Source organism: Chanos chanos, chromosome 3, assembly GCF_902362185.1.
Source record: "Chanos chanos chromosome 3, fChaCha1.1, whole genome shotgun sequence".
NCBI classification, from domain to species: Eukaryota; Metazoa; Chordata; class Actinopteri; order Gonorynchiformes; family Chanidae; genus Chanos; species Chanos chanos.
Genome location: NC_044497.1, coordinates 29,961,513 through 29,984,915, shown reverse-complemented (window position 1 = coordinate 29,984,915; position 23,403 = coordinate 29,961,513). Strand labels below are relative to the sequence as shown.

At 42.3% G+C, this 23,403-nt stretch overlaps 1 protein-coding gene across 1 annotated transcript in view; it reads right to left on the bottom strand.

The window, feature by feature from the left end:
* myt1b (myelin transcription factor 1b) overlaps positions 1–23,120 on the bottom strand; it is a 29,060-nt gene extending 5,940 nt beyond the window's left edge. The window contains exons 1-13 of the mRNA XM_030767426.1: positions 23,096–23,120; positions 13,728–13,828; positions 9,257–9,311; positions 8,235–8,265; positions 6,781–6,843; positions 5,766–5,968; positions 5,658–5,732; positions 4,477–5,427; positions 3,343–3,477; positions 2,767–2,857; positions 2,315–2,434; positions 550–764; positions 263–453 (exon numbers count right to left, since the gene is read on the bottom strand). Coding sequence (XP_030623286.1) covers positions 263–453; positions 550–764; positions 2,315–2,434; positions 2,767–2,857; positions 3,343–3,477; positions 4,477–5,427; positions 5,658–5,732; positions 5,766–5,968; positions 6,781–6,843; positions 8,235–8,265; positions 9,257–9,311; positions 13,728–13,828; positions 23,096–23,120 — 2,256 coding nt within the window. The remainder of the gene's footprint in view (positions 1–262; positions 454–549; positions 765–2,314; positions 2,435–2,766; positions 2,858–3,342; positions 3,478–4,476; positions 5,428–5,657; positions 5,733–5,765; positions 5,969–6,780; positions 6,844–8,234; positions 8,266–9,256; positions 9,312–13,727; positions 13,829–23,095) is intronic.
* Between the last annotated feature and the right edge of the window lie 283 nt (positions 23,121–23,403).

The following is a 23,403-nucleotide window of genomic DNA, read 5'->3' as shown; positions in this document are numbered from 1 at the left end:
CTCTCTCTCATCTACTAACAGTAGAGAACAGGTCCTAGAGCTGCTACACAAAGATCAGTGGAGCAAAGAAAAACAAAAGGCTGACTTTGGCAAAACCAAAGGCATCATGCACTGTAAGTAGCTAACAGATAATATTTTCTGCTAAGCTAAATGCTATTCTGATTGAAGAGTCACAGAAATTGTCTCATGTTAAATGAGATAGCCAAGAAGGTGCTTCTGTTTGGATTGAAAGACATGGATGTGGAGCGTTTGACATCTCTACCTTGTCCTGTTGCTTGATGCTGAGGTTCTCAGGTCTCTCCCAGCAGCGAGTGGACAGGTTGAGGATGGCTGTGGCAGCCATGTGGGCTGCCTCGGCATCATGGGAGTAGTCATAGGCCCCAGAGGGGCCAGTCTTGCTGTAGCAGTGCAGGCTGTGATTGGGCGAAGAGGCCCTGGGGAAGGGCTGTTTAGCTGAAAGACGCAAAGAAAGATCAACTTAGCTTTATTTGCTCTTTTCTCAAAATGTTCTCATTTATCAGTATGACTTCTTTGGTCCGTGATAGATACTTTTGAAGGCTTTGGGTGAGGTTTCGCTGGTCTGCATCTTTGGGGCTAGCATGCGCTTGCCAAACACCTGCACGTCGAAGCTTGCATAATCAAAGGACACCTTGGAGTACTTCTCCAGCTCTTTAGCCAGGTTAGCGCGAGGCGTTGTAGGCACCACATTGGGCCTGTAGCTGCCATAGTGAGGAATCTCCAACTGCTTCACGAAACACATGGGCCTAGAGAGAGAGAGAGAGAGAGAGAGAGAAGGACAGCAGAGAAAGGGAGCAGGGGGGCAGGGAGATAGAGAAAGAGAAAGAGAAAGAGAAAGAGAGAGAGACAGAGAGAGATTAGTCATTTCAACATTACAGGGTCAATATCTTCAGAAAGTGTGGTTTTGGAGTGAGCCAGTGAGAGAGAGAGAGAGAGAGAGAGAGAAGGAGAGAGAGAGAGAGACAAGGGAGGGGGGAAAAAAGCTCTGAAAAGCTTGGAAACAGACTCTTGAGGCAAGGGGCAGGATTAAATACTGTCTTATCGGCACGGGGCACATTTGCATATTGTAGAGCATGGAATTCATGAGCTTTAAAACCCCTCTCGTTTTCCTTGAGTGTCAGAGCTCCCGCCATTAAATGTGGTAACAAAACAAGTGAAACTATTTGTCTGCATCCTCTGAGTGACTTAAAAGATTGAAACAAAACACTAGAAAGGCTATCAAAGAGCATGTTTTAGCCTTTCTGCTATCTGCACAACAATATGCAGAATCCTGTTAAAACACTATCAAACAACTCTCGCAATCAAACACTGGAAGGGGTTAAAATTTAGCTTTTAAATCTTTTACACACACACACACACACACACACACACACACACACACACAATGAGAGCAAGAGGGAGAAAGAGAGAACAATAAGGCCTAGGATTACTGCCACTGATTGCTTGTATATTCCATGATGATTCCACACTCTCCACCAAATATGTGAATTCCATTAAAGCAGAGAGGCATCTGAAATGGCTCAAGGTCTCTCTGGTGAGTTTCCTGTGTTCTCTTAATAGGGTTTGCACTATGCTGATACTCATTTGAATAATAATAATGATAATAATAATAAGAAGACAAGACTAGGTTTATTATATTTAAATTCTCTCTGCTTTGTCTGACCACAGACGGGAGTCCTTAAGGAAAGTAATTATTTTTTTCTGTTCTCAATGCCCTGCGAGTTCAATAATTAGCTTATCTGGAGCATAATTAGAATAGCAGGGATTGAGCACAAACACCTAGCATTTTCCTCAAGTCTGCTCTCTCATTAGAATTCTTCAGAAAAGAGTGAGAGAGAGAAAGAGGTTCAACAAGCAGAAAAACAAGGTCTCAGAAATGCCTGGCTAATCACGCCAGGCCGAATGGATCTTGTCCTTTAGTGACTGTGAGCTGTGCTAACCAGCTCTAGCCTTTCTCTGTGATTGACAGATGTGCTGATAGGTAAAAGATGCACTGAAGGAGTGTTTTAATCAAAGACAGGGATAGACAGGTGACGCCAGAGGTCGGGAGTAAGGCATGACTAGTCAAACCAAAGCGCCTAAGCACTCACGTATGCACATGTACACACATGTATGCACATGTACACACACAAATGCACACACAAACAAACGTGCACACAAACGCGCACACACACACACACACACACACAGACACACACAAACACACACACACACACAGGCAGGCACATGTGCACACGCAAACGCACACGCACACGCACACGCACACACATGCTGTTCAGAGGCTACTGAGGCTTACCTGAGTACACGGTCAGAGTTGGGGCTTCCTTTGGGGTGCTCACTCATTGGCTGAGACAGGTGTTGTTTGTCATGGCTCTTAGACAGCTTCTCAGCTGCTGCGATAGGGCATCCGGACAAACTGACAAACCACAGGACAGATGGATTATGACTGGAGTGATCATAAAAATGCACCTAATAGTCTTAAAACAATCCATGAAGTTAGCCTCTCTGGTGTGTGAAACCACAACTACAGAGACAGTTAAGCAATAACACTTGTAGATACTTCTCTGTGTTTATATACATTACTGTAAATGAACATGATTTTGCCAAAATCCCAAACTTTAACTGCCACTTCCTTCACACTCTGTGTCTCACTGCACTATGATAGATGGCTCATACAAAATGCATTCAAACAGGACTGTGTCTCAGTGCGTATGTGGTGCCATGACAGACAGGGTGATGGAAAAGTACCTGCGATGTGTGTTACGGTTACTGTTTACATGTCCCTGTCCTGTACAACCGGGAGTAGGACACTTCAGCACATTCTCATGCATGGCCAAGACTGAAAAGACACACACACACACACACACAGAAAGAGAGGGAGGGGTTAAGCCGCTGCTTTCACTCTTACAAAATGCAAAGCAGTACTGCGCTCTCTAAAAAAAAAAGCTCTTCAAAAAGCTCTCTAAAAAAAATCCCTCCGCACTGAAATTAAAGATTAGATATTTGATTATGCACCAGAAATACACTCAGAAAAGGCCATATGAATAAAGCCTGGGTCATCACCACAAAACAAACTTCAAGTATAATTAGAATAGCTTGCTTTACTACGGCATTAGATTTTTTAGACAAACAATATTTGCAGTATATTCTGGGGTTCCTCAGACTTAATGACTTTGTGTGCTTGTGTGCTATTCCATTTGTGTTAGTAGAAAACAATGATACTCTGTTGTCTAAGTACAGGACATCAGAACTGAGTATCATTCACAGAGTGATATCAGTGATCTTATAAACTCTACAGCATAGTTTTATTTGGCCATTACTCACTCTCAGGTGGGATTCTGTCCTTATGTGGGCAGCCAGACAGACTGCGGTGATGCGGGTAGAGTCCGGTCACATGACCTGTGCCATCACAGCCAGGGGTGGGGCACTTGACCTCTTTCTTCTCTGGCCGGGAGCTCTCTGTGAGGGGGCGGGTCAAAGAACCTGTCCATCAGATCATGCCAGTCTTGTCAGAAACGTGTCACATCCAAAAAATGGTTGTAGAAAGAAATGTACATACATATAACTGCACAGTATTATCAATGTCCTTATTTAAAACTGTTCCTGCAAGCCTAAAGGCCGTTGAGAGAACAGATTTATGGTGATAATAGTGGTCATTATATGCGAGAATGTTTGGTGAATTTAATATGGGATTATTATCATTGGCTGCTCTGGGGGTTTATTGGACCTTATATTGAAAAATGGTTCCCATAAAATGAGTTTTATCATGGCAAGGTTTATTTCCACACATTACACAGGAGAGTGAGAAAGAGGGAGAGAGAAAGAAAAGAAGGAAGGGGTGGGCAGGGGGGGGTAGAGGGTTGAGAAGGAGGTATGCAGTGCTCTACTGGCCTCTTAATTGATTGTTCAAATGTTAACGAGACATGCACCTTCTAATTAAAGCTGGACAGACCATGAGGAAAGCAGCCAAAGGGAGGGGGTAAGCCCCACTGAGCGTGCTCAGTGACATGAACGGCAGAGTGACTGGGCATGGTGCCAACCCAGAACAGAACAACACGAAAACAAAAACCAATAAACGAATAAACAAACACCAAACCAATCTAATTACAGCCTCTCTTCCCCCTTTCCCTCTCTCACTTTCTCACTAAGTACTTCCTCCAGTAATTACAGAGTGGGGCACCAGTTTATCCATGGAAACCAATTCATTCCATCCATTTAAATTCACCAGATTACTACACCATTAAAGGAACAGCCGTTCTCTGATGTTTATCTGACTGTGTGCATGGCCTCTATGTCTGCTCTTATCTTGTGTACGATTACCGCTGTGTTGTTGTTTATTTATGCGTGCTAATTAAACATGCACAATATGTAGAGTTTGTGGGGAAAATAAACTGCTTTGTATGTGAAAACGCGCATGAGTGAGGAAATTAATGTGAAGCTATGAGCACAGTGTTGTACCTTTACTGAAGTAGGTTTTGCGTATGTTTTCCAAATGTTTGCTGGAGCGGTCGTCCAGAGGAAAATAGCGATGGTGTTCGGGGATTCGTCCGATCTCTCGAGGACTCTTGACCTGTTCTGCCTTCAGGGCGATGGCCTGTTCCAGAAGTCCCAGGTTTCCGCGCGTCATATCAAACATCTCCGACTCGTCTGTCACCGTAGACCTCTGAGACAGACTGTCATCGTCTTCCTCATCGTCATCATCGCCGTCTACGTAATCTTTCTCCGATTGCTCTGATCGGACCTCGATCACCTCGGGGGCCGCTGCGGCCTTGTAGGAGTTGTAGTTCTCTGGTGATGTGGGTTTGTGGGTAACGTAGGCCTCTCGGGTGGTAACCCGGTGGCTGTCGTTCATCTCAGTTTCCTGAAAAGTGACGTTGGGGATGGGGTCAGAGGGTTTGTGAGTTGCCTGTTCTCTCTCTGATTCCTTGATATCATCATCTTCATCGTCCATCATCTCTTCCCTCTGGCTCTTGATTTCTGTTTCTTCCTGTCCATCCTCCTCTTCCTCAACCTGTGGCGTTTGAAGTTCTTCATTGAAGTACTGGTGATCACTTTCTTTCTGCTGCTCTTTCTCTCCATTTTCATTCTCCTCACCATCCATCTTCTCTTCCTCTTTATTGTCATTAAAGCGTGGAGCTTCCTTTTGGCCTATCTCCTCTTCGTCTCTCTCAGCTAACTGCTCTTCGCCTTCCTCTTCCTCAGTATCCCTAACACAGCGTTCTGTCGTCTCCTGGTTTTGCTGATCCGTTTCCATGGCGAGGGGCCTGTGAGGAGATGGAGCTTGGTTGATGGAGGCCTGGCCAAGGTGGAGCAGGGAGCTGGCCACCATCTGCTGGTAGTTGGAATACTCCTCCCCACTGGAGGATTTTGGCTTCTCTGTGCTGGACTCCTCAATGATCATACACTCCTCTGTGCCCCGGAAAACAAACAGAAGATGGGACAAGACTTATAAATCCTGTATTGATTATTACTGCTTTCATAAAGAACCAAATGAATATCTTTATTATAATACAAATAATAACAGTCATGGCAGTTAAATTACTGGTGGAATAACACCTGATAAGTAAAGAAAATCTACAAAATTTACAACTATGCAAACACGACAGTGTTTATCATTTCAATGCCAAATGAATTCTCACCCTCATCTGCCTCTTCTGCATTTGTATTCTCATTTTTCTGCTCTCTCTGCTCTCTCTGCTCCTCTTCATCACCTTCTTCCTCCAGTTCCTGCTTCTGAGGCTTTGCACCCTTTGCATCCTCTTCCTCCTCCTCCTCCTCCTCCTCCTCCTCCTTCACCTCTGTCTCCTCACTGCTCCCATCACTGTCCACACTGAAACCCTCATCCATAGCTAGCTTCAGTGGGTGGGACTTCCTCTTGGATACAGGCTGCTCTTGGTCTGGTTCTGCCTCTTGGATCCGCCTCTTCCTGGCTAATGGGCAGCTTAGTGCACTAGGGGTTAAGAGATTGAGAGAGAACAATAGTAGAAAGAGGGAGAGAAGAGAGGGTACAAAAGTGCATGAGGAAGCTTGTTTTGTCTCTGCTTGCACAGCTCAGTGTTTAAAAGCAGCAAAAACAAAAGCAGCAACAAGCAAGGCAGCAAGCACATGCCAATCCGTGACTCTACATGCTGTGAATAGTGCTGCGATGAGCAATGGAGTGATGCTTAGACTCCACCAGCAGGGGGTGCTGTTCCAACTCAATACTCATAAGTCACAGTCAATTGACTGGAACGTTTAATTAGCTGACGAGCACAGAGAGAGAGAAAGAGAGAGAAAGAGAGAGAGAGAGAGAGAGAGAGAGAGAGAGAGGGAGAGAGGGAGCGAGAGACAGAGAAAGGGATAGAGCACAAGAGAGTGAGAGAGAAGCAGTGGAGGATAGAATTCAATAAATCCCTCACCTAGGAACCAGGCCTAAGTGAGTGAGGCCCTGATAGATCTATAAACACAAAGCATCTAAAATGAGCTCCTGAATGAATACACATGTAAATAAGCAGGATTGTAATATCTTTCTAATAAGCAGGAGACACGACTCAGTGCCCTGCCTACAGGCCTTCGCCTGCCCAGCTGGGTTGAGGAAGAAACAGTGTAAAGATGTGTGTTCCACTGAGAGCTACAGGAGGTTTAGGGGCTTGTAGGTGGCAGACAGGGATCCTGAGAGAGACGGGAGCGGACTGGTGGGACTTGGGGGACTGGGGGGTGGGGGTCCAGTGGGTATGTGAGAGGTTAAGGGGCTTGGACGCTAAGGGGGTTTGACTGCCATACCTTCTGTGTCGGGCATATTTTCCACTGATATGGCCAGAACCATTGCATCCTGGCGTAGGGCAGCTGAATGGAGTCAGAGATAGACGGGTTCAAATTAGTATGTTTTTTTTAAGACGATTTGTTTTGTGTGTAAATGTGTGTACGGCTGTGTGTGTTTGAGTGTGTGTGTGTGTGTGTGTGTGTGTGTGTGAATTTTCAGATGCTTCATAATCAGTGCATTCATTGACAAGATAGGATTAATGTAATCTACACAAAGATAATCACAAACTGTTACACAAACACTCACTCACTCACACACACACACACACACACACACACACACACACACACACACACACACACACTAGATATTTGTAGTTGTGATTAAGCTCCAGACAAGTATATGGCACAGGGACTTTTAACATGACTTCTGTCCTGTTGAAATCACAGCACTGTACTCACTCAATCCCATTTCCTTACTGAATTCGGTCCTCCATACAGTTTAAATTGAACTTTTCCATTATATGAGACACATTTGTGCCAAAGCTGTTAATTTCAATTATCGTTAACCTTTCTCAGCAATCCCCTGCCAATTACTCTTATTAATCCATTCATTTATTAAAACACTGCATTTCATTTCCAACACGGAGAGAGAAGGGGGGGGGGCTTCACCTAAACACATTTAAACACTCTTCACTGATCAAGGCTTGGAGGTGAAGTGTGTGAAAATGAGAAGGATGAGTGGAAAAAACAGAGAGAGAGAAAAAAAAGACAGCGAGTGGGTCATGGCAGATGGTGTATGTTGGCCATGCAAGTGCACAGACAAGCAGGTTAATTAGCAAGCAGGGATCTGTGATTATAAAGTTAAAACAGCTTCTCTCATAAAGATATTTTGAATTCATCAGAGGACAGGGCTGTAAGATTAGATGCTGATCTGGATATCCAGTGACTCTGTTTGATATCAGGGTAAACTGAGACATGCTCCACAGCAAACTTAATCAGGGTACGGTATCTATCCTCATATCATACACAATCTACACACAACTATACTGAATGTTTGGTTGGGTTTGTTTGTTTGGCTCGATATGTATTGTTGGTTCTGTGTTATTGTGTGTTTGTATGTATGTGTGCTTGTGAGAGAGAGAGAGAGAGAGAGAGAGAGAGAGAGAGAGAGTATGTGTGTGTGTGTGTGCATGTGTCCATGCATGCTACATATTTTTCAGCTGAGGGAATTGGCTGTAGGTTGTTAACAGTCAGATGGCGACCAAACACAGGCTCTAAACAAAAAACAAGCTCCTTCATCCAGTGTCACTTACACTTCCAGTCTTAACATGCCTGTCTTGACCACAGACACAGGTCTGTTTTTCAGGCTGTGTGTTCACAATGTAAATGTAACATGTCCATATCTGGATTATCACATGCAGCTATAAAAAAGAGCCACAAAAGCAAAATCTTTACAAAGATATCTGTCTTACCTCAGGTCTTGTGCCACAAGCTCTGTAGAAACTGCAACAGAGAGAACAAAGATTGGGAAAATGTAGAAAGAAATGCAACACAAATAACCACAGAGAGCCATAATCAATAAATCACAAATGCACAGAAATCCCTGGATATGTCACAGAGAAACATACATGACTGCAATATCCTGAAAAAAAAGCACCGACCCACCCACACACACACACACACACTTGCATGCACACACACACACACACACACACACACACACACACACACACACACACACAGGCATGCCAATGCGCTTGCTGCAAAGAACACCTGAATCAGCCGAAACATGTAGCCCTAATGAGGGAGAAACGGCACAACTCTATGCAGACTTCAGCATAAGACCATGATTAATTGCTGTAGTAGTTTAGTTAGAAGTGAAATTAAAGCGAAAATTGCAAACATCAGTCGAAAAACTAATGCTTTTAATCAATTCTCTCTTAAAAGAAGAAAAAAAAAAGAAAGAAAGGGTATACTGTTATTCTATGTAAAAGAATATGCTCATGTTATGTAAAGTGAGGACCACGCACTGACACAAACCAGCAGCGTCATCATCATGTATAAATAAAGCTTTTGAAAATAGAGGTGACATTGAAAACTAATAATCAAAAGAGGTCAGGGACACACTGACAAATACAGAACATCATTAAACATTCACTAGCCAGTATATTTTCTTTAGAAAATCATTTTTAGGTTTCAGGTATTTAAGGAAGCTTTGTGGATCCTTAGTCCCTCTCTTAGGCTCTTAGTGTTCTGTCACCCAGACCTTTCTCAGTCCCAAAGGACACAGAGCACTAGCATGAAAAGGGTATTTTCATGAAAGAGCTCAAGTATGTCATGTGACAGAAACTTCGTTGACAGATACAAAATTATGACTTTTGATGATGTAATCAAAAAAATACTGCAGTCAAGTACTTTTTATAGAGAAAAATGCATGAGAGAGAGAGAGAGAGAGAGAGAGAAAGAGAGAGAGAGAGAGAGAGGTTAGTGTTACCTCGAACTGCCTTGGATCGTGTGCGTGTGCGCTTCTCATCAATGTCCAGACTCATCTGCCACAGAATGAAAGACACAGAGAAAGTCAAGTCATCACTTAGGGAGGAGGAGTCACACAGGAAAGCTCACACACACACACACACACACACACACACACACACACAAACATTGGATATTCTATATGGTCCCACGAGGTCATACATAATATATTGAAACACTGAAACACTGAAACACATCACGGACAGGCTGTAGGTATTCTTGGACCCCCCCCCCCCCTTCTCTCTCTCACTCTCTCTCTCACTCTATCCTCAGTCAAGCAGAGCAGGGTTGAGAGGTGAAAGTGGAGATGAACCAATGCAATGTGATACAGGCTAGATGTATAGACAGGAGAAAGAGCAGAGGAGAGAGAGAGAGAGGGAGAGAGAGAGAGAGAGAAAGAGAGAGCGAGAGAGAGAGAGAGAGAGAGAGAGAGAGAGAGAGAGAGAGAGAGAGAGAGAGAGGGAGGGTAGGTGGGTGTGGAAGGGGGTGGAGGGGGTGAATCACAGCAGTGAAAATAAAAGACCAAAAAAGAAATAAAAAAAAAATTCCATAAATCAAAGTGCTGAAACAACCCAATGGTTCTGCTACCCTCTACCAGCCCTCCCCTCCCTTTCTCCATCCCTCTATACTCATCTCTGTAATTTATTGCACCTGAACAATCTATATGATTGGCCGGTGCTAGAGCAGAGCGTGTGGCACGACCGCTAGAAAGAGTCTCCATTTGTTTCAGCAGCCACATGGGAGCTAGAAGTGATAATTATAACTGTAATAATATGGATGGTGATGATAACAATAATAAAAACACAGTCACTCCAAAATCACTATAATTCCTATTTCTCATTGCCTCGCCATCGCTTGTGTACTAGAGTTTATCCATTTTCTGTCACAAAGGAGCAGGTGTCAAACTCTCCTTTATGTTCCCTCTCTCTCTACTTCACGCATGCACACACACACACACACACACACACACACACACACCTATAGACTCTATCAGAGAGAGAGGGGCCAGAGCCTTTTTTTTTTTTTTTTTTATTCAGCACTCTCCAAAAAAGCTATTTGGACGTGTGTGTTTTTAAAGGCACAATGAAGCCATTAGCGTTGATTACTAGACTTCATTCTAACCACCTCTTTCCCGCAGTTGCACGAGCTCACCACCTCTCGACCTTCTCCCAAATCTCCCCCACCCACCCCCATCCACCCCCCTACCCCTCCCACACTAAACTACACTCCGCTTCTTTGTCCAAGTCTCAGTTCGGGGCTGGCACACACACAGAAGAGTTAAACATGGGAGTTACTCTTTCAGTCTCCTTTTTTCTGTATTTCTTCTCCCTTCTAACTCTCTCTCTGTTTCTGTCCTTTCTTTTGCCTTCAATCTCTCTGGCAATAAGACTTCCTGCTAATAGATGACTTTTGAGGGTAAGGGAGAATGAGTGTGTTGTGTGTGAGTTTGGGGTTCAGTGAGGAGGGAGGGCATTGGGGGATAAAAAGTGTGTTGTGCTGTGTGTGTGTGTGTGTGTTTTCTGGGGAGGTGCGATTGGGAGGGGAGGGGGAGAAGGTTGGGGAGGGGGCAGAGTGAAAGATCCGGATGGACATACAGGTGCAGGGAAGGACCTCTCTTTTTCCCTTTACAATCTCCCTTGCTTTCTGATCACTGAATGTGTACTTGAGCAACAAGCTTGCTTTGTGTTCTTAGAAGCAAGGTGGGGTTGACATGTGTGTGTGTGTGTGTGTGTGTGTGTGTGTGTGTGAGAAAGAGAGAGAGAGAGAGAGAGTGAGGGGAAGGGAAAAAAGGGGCTCACACACTCTGCTAAAACTGTTTGGTGCCCATAGTCAGAAGTGTTGAAAGTTTCCTCACAGAGGATCAAATAGACAAGGCCAGCGGACAAACACCGTGTGAATTTACTTATCTGTGCTAAGCCAAAGAGAGAGAGAGTAAGAGAAAGGGAGAGAGAGAGAGAGAGAGAGAGAGAGAGAGAGAGGGAGAAAGAGAAAGAAAGAGAGAGAAGAGAGAGAAAGAGAGTTTAGACTCTCTGAACATGATGTGACCCCCCCCCCCCCCCCCACACACACACATACACATACACACACACACAAAAAGAAAAAAACCCACAAATGAGCCTCTTCCATTATTCTTCTCAAACCGATGATACTGTGCTCTTCTTTCACTCTTCTCTTTCATTTCATTCCCTTTTTTGTTGGTAGTCAACACGCAAATCAAACAGGATGTAATAGGGCTCACATAGCTTTCATGTTTGCGTAACCATAGCTACACACAGACTCTTTTAAAAAGGTAAGCACATCAGAGTTCAGATTTTTTTTTCCCTACCTTTTTTTTTTTTTTTAAATTCCACCTCATTAAATGTGCATGAGCACAAAGTCACTTGGAATGAAGCAACGAGGAATGAAGCTGACCATTCACCTTATTTCCATAATCTCTTTCAAAGGACTTCTAATGTACATTCAGACCTGGCCTTCGTCTCCTGTTTATTTTAATTACACCCTTTGACTCAGGATTGTGTATTAAGGAGAGAAAAAAGTAGACTGAGAGAGAGAGAGAGAGAGAGAGAGAGGGATAGAGCCCAAGAATGAAAACAAAATAGAAGAGCATGTGTAGGTTTTATTGGGGTGTGGGGAGGTCCATGCATCCCTGTAGGCTGTGTTGTACATTATTAATTATGTCCCTCTCTGCACTCCGTACATTAGGGGAAGGCACCGGCCCACTCGGCATTCTGACAGCTATATGTAAATTGCTGGCTGGGGGCAATGACTTCACAAAGACACCCGTCTTCCTCCGGTGTGCATAAATGAGCCTTTTATTCATTTCCACATTTACAAGAGCAGAGAGAGCTCCAGGAGAGCCAGGCAGAGCTGCAGTATTCAGCACGCAACCAACCTCCCAGTGACAGCAAGACTGACGCTTTCAAAAAAATTACCGGTGGACAGCTACAGCCAATTAAGGGAGTCCGATAGTGTCGCCAAGGTGATTGGCAACTTATCCATCAAGAGAGCAGTATGAAAAAAATCACTTCAGGCAGATAGAGAAAAGGTGCAGTGAATCATCTGTACATGTGGTATATATCTATATATATATATATATGTGTGTGTGTGTGTGTGTGTGTGTGTGTGTGTGTGTGTTAAGAAACAGCCTCTTAAGATTTCACTTCATCTCTCTTTCTCCTCTGCTTCACATGGTGTATATACATTTTAGGCAATATTACCTTATGTGTGTATGTGTATGTATTATCTTGTAAGAGATGTAACCCACTAACACCTCTCTTTATCTCTCTCTCTCTCTCTCTCTCTCTGACTGTTAACTCAGATGAATGCACAGACTACTCAGTAGACGGGCACAGTGCAGGATGCTGATCACTCTGAGTTCTAATTGGATGCACTTAAAAGCAATGCCTGAAACTGCAAACCTTGTGAGATATCAAATGAGATCAATAAATCAATGTCTTTAGATGAATCCTCTACATCAGAGAGAGCAAAAATACTTTTACTAGACCCAGGAGACCTAGCTTTTGCCTTCTGCAACTGCCTTTCTCTCCCTCTCTCTTTCTCTTTCTCTTTCCTTACAAAATTTCTTTCTCAACTACCTTAATACCTAAAATACACCAGAAAGCCCTACGAATCTCAATATACATTTCTTTTATTGAAAAAAGTAAATGAATTGTTGTAAACATATTTTTTTTTTCCAAACCCCCGCCCCCCTCCACTACTCCCAACAAAAAGAAAATCCAAAAAGAGGAAAAAACACACACCTTTAGTGGTAGTGGTGGAGAGAGAGGGAGAAAAGGAGGAGAGAGAGAGAGTGAGTGAGAAGCTTTTTTTATACTAATGAAAGAGTGCAAAGAGAAGTAGCTCAAGGACATATCCTCTGAAACCTCTCAATATTTTCCCCCCCTAAATGATTGTAGGAAAGCGCCAGAAGGTAAGTTGAGGAAGGGAAAAAAATCATTTGATTGGTGGATAGATGGGATGGAGAAAACTGTCGTTTAATTTTATTTACAACAAGTTGAGTCTAGTGCTGCAGTATTTGTCTATTCCTAAACTGCCTTTGTCTGCCTTGTAAACTGCACAGAAAGACAAAAACAAACAGAGGATGGAAATATTATGCTCATCTTGGAGCAGAATAACTTAAGAGGGGAACATTCTCAAAAATTTTCAGAGAGGTAGTCAATGCTCTGTGTGTTTAAGTCTCAACTGATTTAAACTGAACATTCTTCACGCTTCTGTGGAATGTCCTACCACCTCCTCTATGACACCACTACACTTTTTTATTCTGTTACACACTCACATAACCTCTTTTCTTATAATCTAGACCGCCAGGCCTAAAGCAGATGAAATGTGCAGTTTCATCTTGCACCTCGTTGGCTCCTCCCTGAGTGGACGAGCATGACAGGTGGGTGGGTGGGCTGACACGTGTCACTCACTTTGATTGGTTGGCTCTGCAGTCTCAGTGTCGGTCTACAGCGGCTGATCCGGTCGCCTCTGGTCCACCGCTGGTTCAGGAGCTCACCCCGAAACTCATTCTCTGGAAAAAAACAACATACAACAGCAAGCTGTCAACATCAGCGCTAACACACACACAGAGTGAGAGAGAGAGAGAGAGAGAGAGAGAGAGAGAGAGGCATCATAGACTGAATCTGTTTTAAAGCTCAGCAAAGTGTAAGCAAAAAGAAATTCAAGTGTGTAAAAGACTGATTCAGCAGAGGAAGAGCCAGACAAACCCTTCAACTGTCCAGCTAAACTAAAACACTATGTCAAAACACAAGCATCAGCAAAAGGACAAGCTGAAAAAAAAAACAAAAAACAAACAAACAAACAAAAAAAGCTCCTCAAAAAACCCACGGTCCTGAAAAAACTACAAAATACGGGACTGAACAAGAACACCACAAGCAGAAAGGAGTTTAAGCAATTCAAAGCTTTCCAAACCTGATCCAAAAAAAAAAAAAAGAGAGAGAGAGAGAGAGAGAGAGAGAGACGGTAAAAGGATTTACAGAAATCCCCAATCGACCAAGTTCCATAAAGGGGAGACCAATCGTTCATTATTCTGAGTGCAAAGTCTTTTATAAACAGGAGATGTGGCCAGAGGAGTGGTATTATAGATTGCAGTGGGGCCAGTACTCTTGATGAAGGGGGTTGGGTACTCACACATACAACCTCTGCACTTCTATTAACTGGAGGAAAAGTGCAAACACATATCATATATTAACTACACACACACACACACACACACACACACACACACACATGAATATTAAAGTACCCCAGCTGGAATCTCTGTCAGACTGCTATTAGAATCAATCAAATTTGCGCATTTTTATTGAGCTTTTAGTAGTTGGGTGAGTATGAGAGGGGAGGGGGCAGAAGGTTGAGATAGGTAGACTGGGGGAGGGGAGTATGGTCAGTAAATAATAAAACACCCATAAATCAGTTGTCTTTTATTCTTTTTTTTCATCATGATAATAGCCCATCCCCCATCTCTCTCTCTCTCTCTCTCTCTCTCTCTCTCTCTTCTCCCTCCCTCCCTCTATGCAAGACAGACAAACAAGTTAAAGTGATAAAAGAGTAATGTGATAAAGGCTGATGGAAAAAAAATCCTTCAAAATCCCTTCTGTTTCAATCCTAACACTCTCTTAGGCAATATTAAAGTGATTATTCCATTTTTTTCACAATCCCTGCTAGATATCCTATCAGCGGAATTATCCAGTACTCATCCCAGTTTATCACTTGAATTCCAGTTCATATTCTTTTAACACAATTCACATTCCATTTGACACAGCTGGCATTTTAACTAATCTCTAATCCACAACCTAAAATTTTAACTCTTGATGAAACTTCAGGGGAATGAAATCAAAGAACATCAAGGAGAGACTCTAAACAGAAGTATTTTTGACTTTTGAATGAGGAGAGATAAAGTATGATAAACTGCATTGAAATATTCACCTTGTTGTAAGCAGTGACTTAAGAAATGTTTAAGAAACGACCTAAGAAATGTTTGATTCAACACCTAAGTACAGCGTTGAGAAACAGAAGCTAATTTTTTCTCTTCTGTTTAGACTTACCTCCTCCTACCCCTGCACCTTTTCCCCTCTCTCAATCTGTTGTGTTTCCTGACAGTGTGATCCTATGTTGAGTTTCCATCTGCCCAAGAGTGGGCACACACACAGGTCTGTGGGGCTGAAGCAAGCAGGCCAAACATAGGCCAGATACAAAGCTCAATGAGATATGGATGAGACTATAATTTCCCAGTCTGGTTCTCTCTCTCTCCCTCTCTCTCTCTCTATCCATCTATCTATCTGTTTATCAACTTGAAATCCCCCAAAACCATTCTCTGCGCTTTCCACACACAGACACAAACACACACAGACGCCGCTGAACAAAATGCTTATCTGTCAACTTTTCATGCTCTTCACTTAAAAAAAAGAAAAGAAAAGGAAAAAAACGGACAACAACAGCACCACTATTACTCAGTCTCTCCCATTGCTCTCTCAAACTTTAAGAGAGAAAAAAACAGCACAGTGTGCCGCTGTGGGGTCTTTGAAATCGGCCTGACACGCCCTGAAGCCCCATCACAGAACAGAGAGAGAAAGGGTTGGGGCCAGACTTTGGGGCTGTTTTCGGACGGCCTTGGGCAGATCAGCTATCTCAGCGGCCCTTGACATGCACGCTGGGCTCAGGTGCTCTTCTTATCACGCTGAAGTGGAGATTTATTTGAGTTGAACACTTCATCATTGTGAGATGTGTTAGAGAAAATTTTATGATTAGCTGATTGCCTGAGATGTTCAATTCAGAGTGCTTCTGCTGCAAATAAGTGAGAACTGGACGTGTTTCTAGAGTGGCAGATTCAGTTTTTTTTTGTTTTTTTTTTAAAGTCAGGCGGGGGCAGATAACATGGCTTGGCTCCATTTTGGAATTCTCTATCAGAGCATTGTAGTTTCTCTTTTTGGACTGAAGACAGGCATAAATCCATAGTTCAGATTAAACATTGGAGGATGCCATAACAGTAATCCTCTACGCTACCCAGCTGCACAGCCCATCTCCAGTTAAGCAGGATTTAGAAGTAACTTTGTGTGATTAAAAGCTGACATGGAGAAAGCTCCTCACAAGGGTAACCACAGAAGAATTATGTTAACCAGTGCAATCCTCTAAAACAAACAATAACAACAATAATAATGACTGTAATAATAATAATAATAATAATAATAATAATAATAATAATAACTGACATTATCATCATAATCATCATCTCTCTTTTTGACAATACAGGTAGCCCCAGCTCATTGCAAACATGTCCATTTTTATAGTGTCACACAAATAGTGGTGAATACACAATGCTTGAAGGTCAAAGGAAGGTAATGAAATTATTCTCTCCTTCACGTCAAAATGAAACAAAGTGCCTTTGAGAGGAATGGATGCTCTTCCATTACACACTCACAGGACTTGAGAGGAAAGCACCAAGACCAGGAGTAGGACAGCCTGTAATGCCTAGCCCTCTACACCATGCCCACATGCCTCCCTTAAGTTGTAGCTCTATTTTTTTTTCAGAGAAAGAGAAAGAGAGAGCCTCTTAATGGCATGCTGAGAGTACACTCGTGTAAACTTGTTTTACTTAAAGCGTCTTAAATCAGTATATCTTTCGTTGCAGCAGTAGAGATGCATCACGTGAGAGTGCAGTTTAGTATACTCAAGAACACCTGCTCAAATTAACGTAACTGACGCTCAAAAAACAATGATAAACAGGTCAGATGCATTCTAAATGGTTGGTCGACATCAATTTTGGTGTATGCAATTCGTCGTTTCAAGGCCTCTGGCTTCTATTTCAAATGCACTTTTCTTTATAAATGTTAGGGGCGACCCTGACCCTAGCCTGCGTGGCTTGGCTTTCTGCTGTGATGTGAATGACAAGGGCGCAATTTGGCCCAGCTGTTCCATTCGACATGTTTATTGCTCTTCCCACTCCGGCAATCCCGAGGCACCTGCTGCAGTCAACGCAAAGGCGTTGAGTGAATTTAAATTGTACACCATCGGAAAACACGGAAGTCAGAACAATTGGGCGAAAACATCTACTCTTGCATGTACGTTTTAAAACATTTCGCATAACATGGGCACAATAACCCGATGACAAAGTATTCAAACGTAGTTTGTGAAAATAGCCACGAAATTATCTGATTAAAACGGCTGTGGAAATTATTCTTGATATGACATTTTGATTAAAATAAAAGCACATATAGGTTTGATTAGTGAATAGAAATGGAAAGAGTGTACAGTTTTCGCTCCAGGCTGAAAGAAACATCTGTTACTTCCAAATTAACAGCAGGAATTATTGAATTCTGAGCACATAACATTGACAAACAGTACAAAAACAAACTAAATGCTTGTGGCAAAACATATAACTTCCCCGCCAATATTAAATTCTAAATTGCCCAAACCACAACACCGTCAAATTTCTGCTCAATTTCCGCACACAGATAAAATCTTCTAAAAGTTATTATGAAACCCCAGTTCCACTGCTTTCCAAGGCGAAAGAAGATAAAACAAACGATTTCATGAATCAGGGTATTGAATTGTTGGCGTTTATTATAGCCTGCAACAGGGTGAAAAGGGGACTCAAAGAGATTTTGGAGCGGCAACGATAAAACGCAGTAGAGGTTTTACTAATAAATGCTCTACATCATCATAATAACCACAGTCATCATCTCCACAATCATCAACAACAGCAGCATTACTGATGCAAGTCTTAGTAACGGTGGTAGCACTAGAAGTAGGATAGTAATCTACTCTTCGACGGTAGTCTAAAGGTGATGATGGTGTTACTGCTAGTAACAATAGTAGAAACAGTAGGCTAGTAGTTGTAACAACAACAACAACAATAACACTAACACTACTAGTAGTACTATTACAGTTACTACTGCTAATAATAATATTAATTATAAAATGAATGTGGTGTTGACGGACATTCCCTACCATACATCTACGCTATCTTGAACAGTTGTCCTAAAACCTATATTTCAAACTTTTGAACAGAGTAAAAAGCAAAGTCGAATTATTCTTGTGCATTCTATTGATCCACCATTTTGTTGTAGGTGCTTTGACACATTACTTAACACGATGCTGGATATGTCGCAAAGAAAACATATTTTCTAAGAATGAAATGGCAGCAGGCAAACAGCCACTTGCTCTCAAGACAAGACACTCATGAGAAACAAGCAGGTGCGAGAGAGAGAGAGAGAGAGAGAGAGCTGCGCTGCCGTGGTTGCGGTGGACGAGTGTGATTGCTTGAACTCTCAATCGCGCTCCGCTTTTCATGACTTTTCCCTGCGCATCTCACTAGGGGCGGTTGACATTTAAAGAGAGCATCTCCACTTTCTGCTGCAGAAAATCAAATGGCCACCCCCTCCTTCCACGCCATCCGTGCACTCGGCCGGGAGTCCTGAGCTACGCCCATTGTTCGACCTTAATTACATAGAGCCATATGGAACTAACTCTGAACAGTACGTGTGGGTTATAATAATTCGATTAATTTGACTGGATTATCATAGCTCGCCTTATTTGCTTTATATGACTTTTAATGCAAATATGATCTTAAAAGCAGTTGAGGTGATTGGTAAGCAGATGCTACCATATTTACAAATGAAAAGGGAATCCTTGTAAAATCATCGAAAAGGATGATCGAAAATATATAGCGAATAGACACACGACAGCTCAAGACCGATTGAACAGAGAAATAAACGAATCTATGACATGCTGAACTGACGTGCCGGGACCATAACACGAAGGAAAGACTACGCAACTACGCACACATTATCAGGTCTAAAGTGCGCAAACAGCCATCACCACGGTTCCACGAGAGCGCCATAGCTGACAGCATTTACATCACTTTTCCAGCGTTAGAGCTTAACTTCGGGAAAAAAATTACCAAGAAACGCTTGGAATCACACTATCGCTCTACTCAGACTTCCTCATCAAAGCGCTTGTATATTACAATATTATCATTCAGCTCCAGAGTTCAAGAATCAAACGCAAATGACTGACCACAACAAATCGATTTCCACAAAAGCATACGTTTACATACACAAATAACCGAGGCGATCTCGATTTAACATCAAAATTTCACACCAAGGTACGAAACTGTAGTTCACAACGCTGACCATAATTATTCAACCTTGATCACTAAGGTCGGGCGTTCCGAAATGAATAGATCTAGATATAAATGTCTTTCAGGTCTCAAAGTAAACGATATGGCTATCAACATTAAAAACGCTTTAGTAACTCTATTTGACACTCCAGGACATAACTACGAAACATCCATACAGAAAACCAACACAGTGAGTAGAAAATATACAATGCTACACGTTGCCGTTTCTTACAATTTCACAATATATGATAGGTCAAAGTGTTTACTAAGTAATAGTAGTAGTTGCAATAGCAATGATAATGGAAAACATCTTTATAGAATCAATATACCTGTCTGATGGAATAATTCCGGGAGCTTCGTCCTAAGCAAAATATATCTTCTTCTTTGTATTGAGTTCAATTCGTTGTCAAGTTTTTTGAGCAAAATATCCCATTTACAGGTTGTTTTATCACTATATTATATCTGTTCTTGTAATATCCAGATGGAATCAATGCAAACGAAAGGAAAAGTCGGCCTGATCTTAAGCTGATACGAGCGTGGAAAGCTCCGGAACTGGGCGGTAAATGTTACTTGTTTGTAAGCAAAAACATGGCTTCATTTGCCTTTGTCAGCGAGAAAACGTAATATTGACTTACCTTTCCCTCATGAGCCATTGTCCCCCACCTCCTCCCTCCGCCCTTTGCCATGACATCACGAAAGCTGTAGTAAAACCTACAACATCAGATGGGCTGGGCTGTCGGTGCCCCCCACTATAATTCAATACGCATATGTAGAGATACACACACACTCTCTCACTCACAATCTCTCTCTCTCTCGCTCTCACTCTCTCTCTCTGACACACACACACACACACACACACACACACGCACACACTCACGCGTGCGCGCACGCAATTTTCAGGAAATCGCGAAAGCAAAGGTGTCAAAGTATAGGCTACAAACGGAACCCGATAGGAAATAAACTGTCCAATCAAATTTCTGTTGGCCAGAGCACTGAGCACTGAATAACGATGATAAGAGGAAAAGACTAAAGGGGCCACTCCAAGTCTAAATGGCTCAAATCACAGTGCAATAAGTTTCCTCCGAAAAACTCACAATGATGTCATCTTTAATATCTAAAAGAAACCCTCACAATATACGTCAAATTGTCTTATCTGAACCGTCCCCCTATGATTCTTCACAAGTGGTACTATCCAGTGATTCACGCTATGGACTTTTCTTGGCCATGCCGTGCGTTCTAAGCTCGCATTTATAGGAAGGTGGGAGTATCACGTAAGCGTCAATTCCTTTAAGTCACATTTGAGGTGTCACTCGTCATTCGTGTAAACATGAACTGCATAAAAATATTTTTCAGGAGACATACAACCAACTCATGATAAGTAATTATGCTATTCAAAATCTTCACCGAAAATCATTTTGAACTGCCACTTTCACTAACAAAAACAAACCTTATAACAGAACTTCACACCCCCCAGCCCCCTATAAATTTATTTAGACAGCAAATGAGGTGATATTAAGAGAGACTGTGCTCTTCTTCCACCAAGACGCAAGCGTACAGACGTACGGCAAATGTAACTTGGAACTACTCCCAAATGTTGCTCACACTGTTGTTTTGCTTTGTTGTTTTGTAACCATTAGTGAAAATGACAACCATTCATTACAAGCCATTTGAGAATATTCTCCACAAATGCCACCTTTTATCTGCTGTCTCCACGCCGCGCACGAGGGAATATTCAAAAAGCCAACCTTCGCCTTTCAGAAATTCTATTAAATTCTTATCTCTTTGCGCCAGGCTCTTTTTTGCAATCCCATTGTTATGCATTGGAGCTGAAATCAATCACGGGCGTCCACGCCGCATCAGTATGATTTCAGTTGTGCGACGAAGCTTCACACAACCCAAACCACAATCGAATAAACAAAAGGCCAAGAAGGAAAAAAAGAAGACAACTTTCAATATACTATCCCAAAACACATTCGTGAGAAAATAACTAGACCCTAGACCGAAATAAGAATGTAGTGGAAGTTCGTGATGCGCTTTCTTGGGGAAGAAACGTGGGCATGAAACGCATTTCTATTGACGCTGTCGCACGCACACACACACACACACACACACACACACACACACACACACACACACACACACACACACACAACGTAGAATTCGTGCACAGAGTGACTTCAGGACCCCAGACAGCGTTTTGCCCTTTATGGTGTTACGCAGTACCTTGGACAGCGGCCCTCAACTATCGCTTAGAGGGGGTGTGGAATAAATAAAAGAACAAGTTCCACCGCTGCGTTTCCCCTCACAGAGAGCGAAATATTCATAGCAACTTCTTTGAAGTAATGACTAAAACATTGAAAATAGTGATAAATAAGGATATTTATGTAGGTTTGTTCTCAAGTCTTCTGGGAAAGACGTGAGCATCTGGTTGTCTTTCAAACAATGACACTTAGGCTTTGTGTTGGTCTCTACCAACGAACTGCAAGTTATTTTCAGATTAGGCAAAATACCTGGATTAAACAATTTAAAAACACAACTGCTCTGCCAAATGAGCACTGTGAGTTCTGATAGCCATTTAGAGGCAGCCGGGATAGTAGGTTAGTCATAAAAACAAAGTGTTTTTTTTTCTTTTTTTAAAACTTTGCGCCAGTTCAGTACCAATTTGGATAACTTACTCTCCTTCGTTAGAACCAGCTGTTAATGTGAGGATGCAGATGGGTAGCTACAAGTCTAGACCACAATCAGACCGGTAGCTGTATTGTGACGGGTTGCGGTCAGTATAAATATTGCATAAGGCGGCAGCTGAGAGAGCGAGGTAAAGAGGCCCAGTTCTACGAAGTCCCTCGACAGATGGATGAAGCTGACAGACAACAACAAAAAAAGTTTGAATGAGCCTGCGGGCTGGCATTGTCCCCACGGTACTCTGTCGCTAGTCCCCGGGGAAACAAAATGTGCTTTGTTTAAACAATGCAGCTATTCTGAAGTTTAGGATATTCTCTGTTCGGGAAATTTTTGTGAGTGAAATGTGATTCGACTTTTCAGGTTTGAAGTTGCATGTAAAATAAAACTAGATTTTTAGAGAAGATATGATATCAAGTTAAACAAAACACTGTGGGCACACAGCCTGCTACTTTTTGCTGTAGAACAAACAGAAAAAACGTACTCACTCCCACTAAAACGAACAAACAAAAACTTAAATGATACTGGGTCAATAACCTAAATTATTTATTAGCGAAAGATGAGCAACGTGTTGAAATTCAACAAGTGGTAGCATTCAGATCAAATCTAGAAACACAGGCAAACCTCGCGCAACAAATTACGTGTATGATGCTGAAGTGGATATTTAGATATTTCATATAAAACACATTTTTTAAATGAGAGAACTACAGAGTTTACAAACCCCGAATTATATTATCGGTGAAGTATAACAATTGTAATATAATGTTAAATAAATAATTCGCACCTTGTAACATCATATGCCATTGCTAATGCAGTTGAGGTGCGGTTAGAGGTATGCAACTGCAAATCCGGAGACAAATTTCTATTTCTTTCAGCGCTTTAAAAGTCGACACTTCACGATTTACAAATTATGACTTCAGTGTAATGTTGTAAAGTTACTAAAGATAAGTGTGTAACGTAAGAAAGTTTAAAATAACTGACCCAGAAAAGTCCCACACAGCTTCATGTTTACGGTCCCTTGTTTCCCATGCGCGACCGCCAAGTGCTCAGAAGTTAACTTGTGCGAAAAGTTCCGAGCAACTGAGAACAACTTATCTGTAAAGGGGGGCCGGGGGTGCAAACCCCTTGTTCAACCAATCAGAATGAGTCCGGCAGGTAATAGTATCCAAGTCCAGCAAGACTCACAGCCAATCACAGGCCTTGCCTTGTTCTCAACAAACAAAAGCTTGAAAATACCAGCACAAAAAGACATGTGGCATCACTGTTTTCTAAACAGAGAGACTTACAAA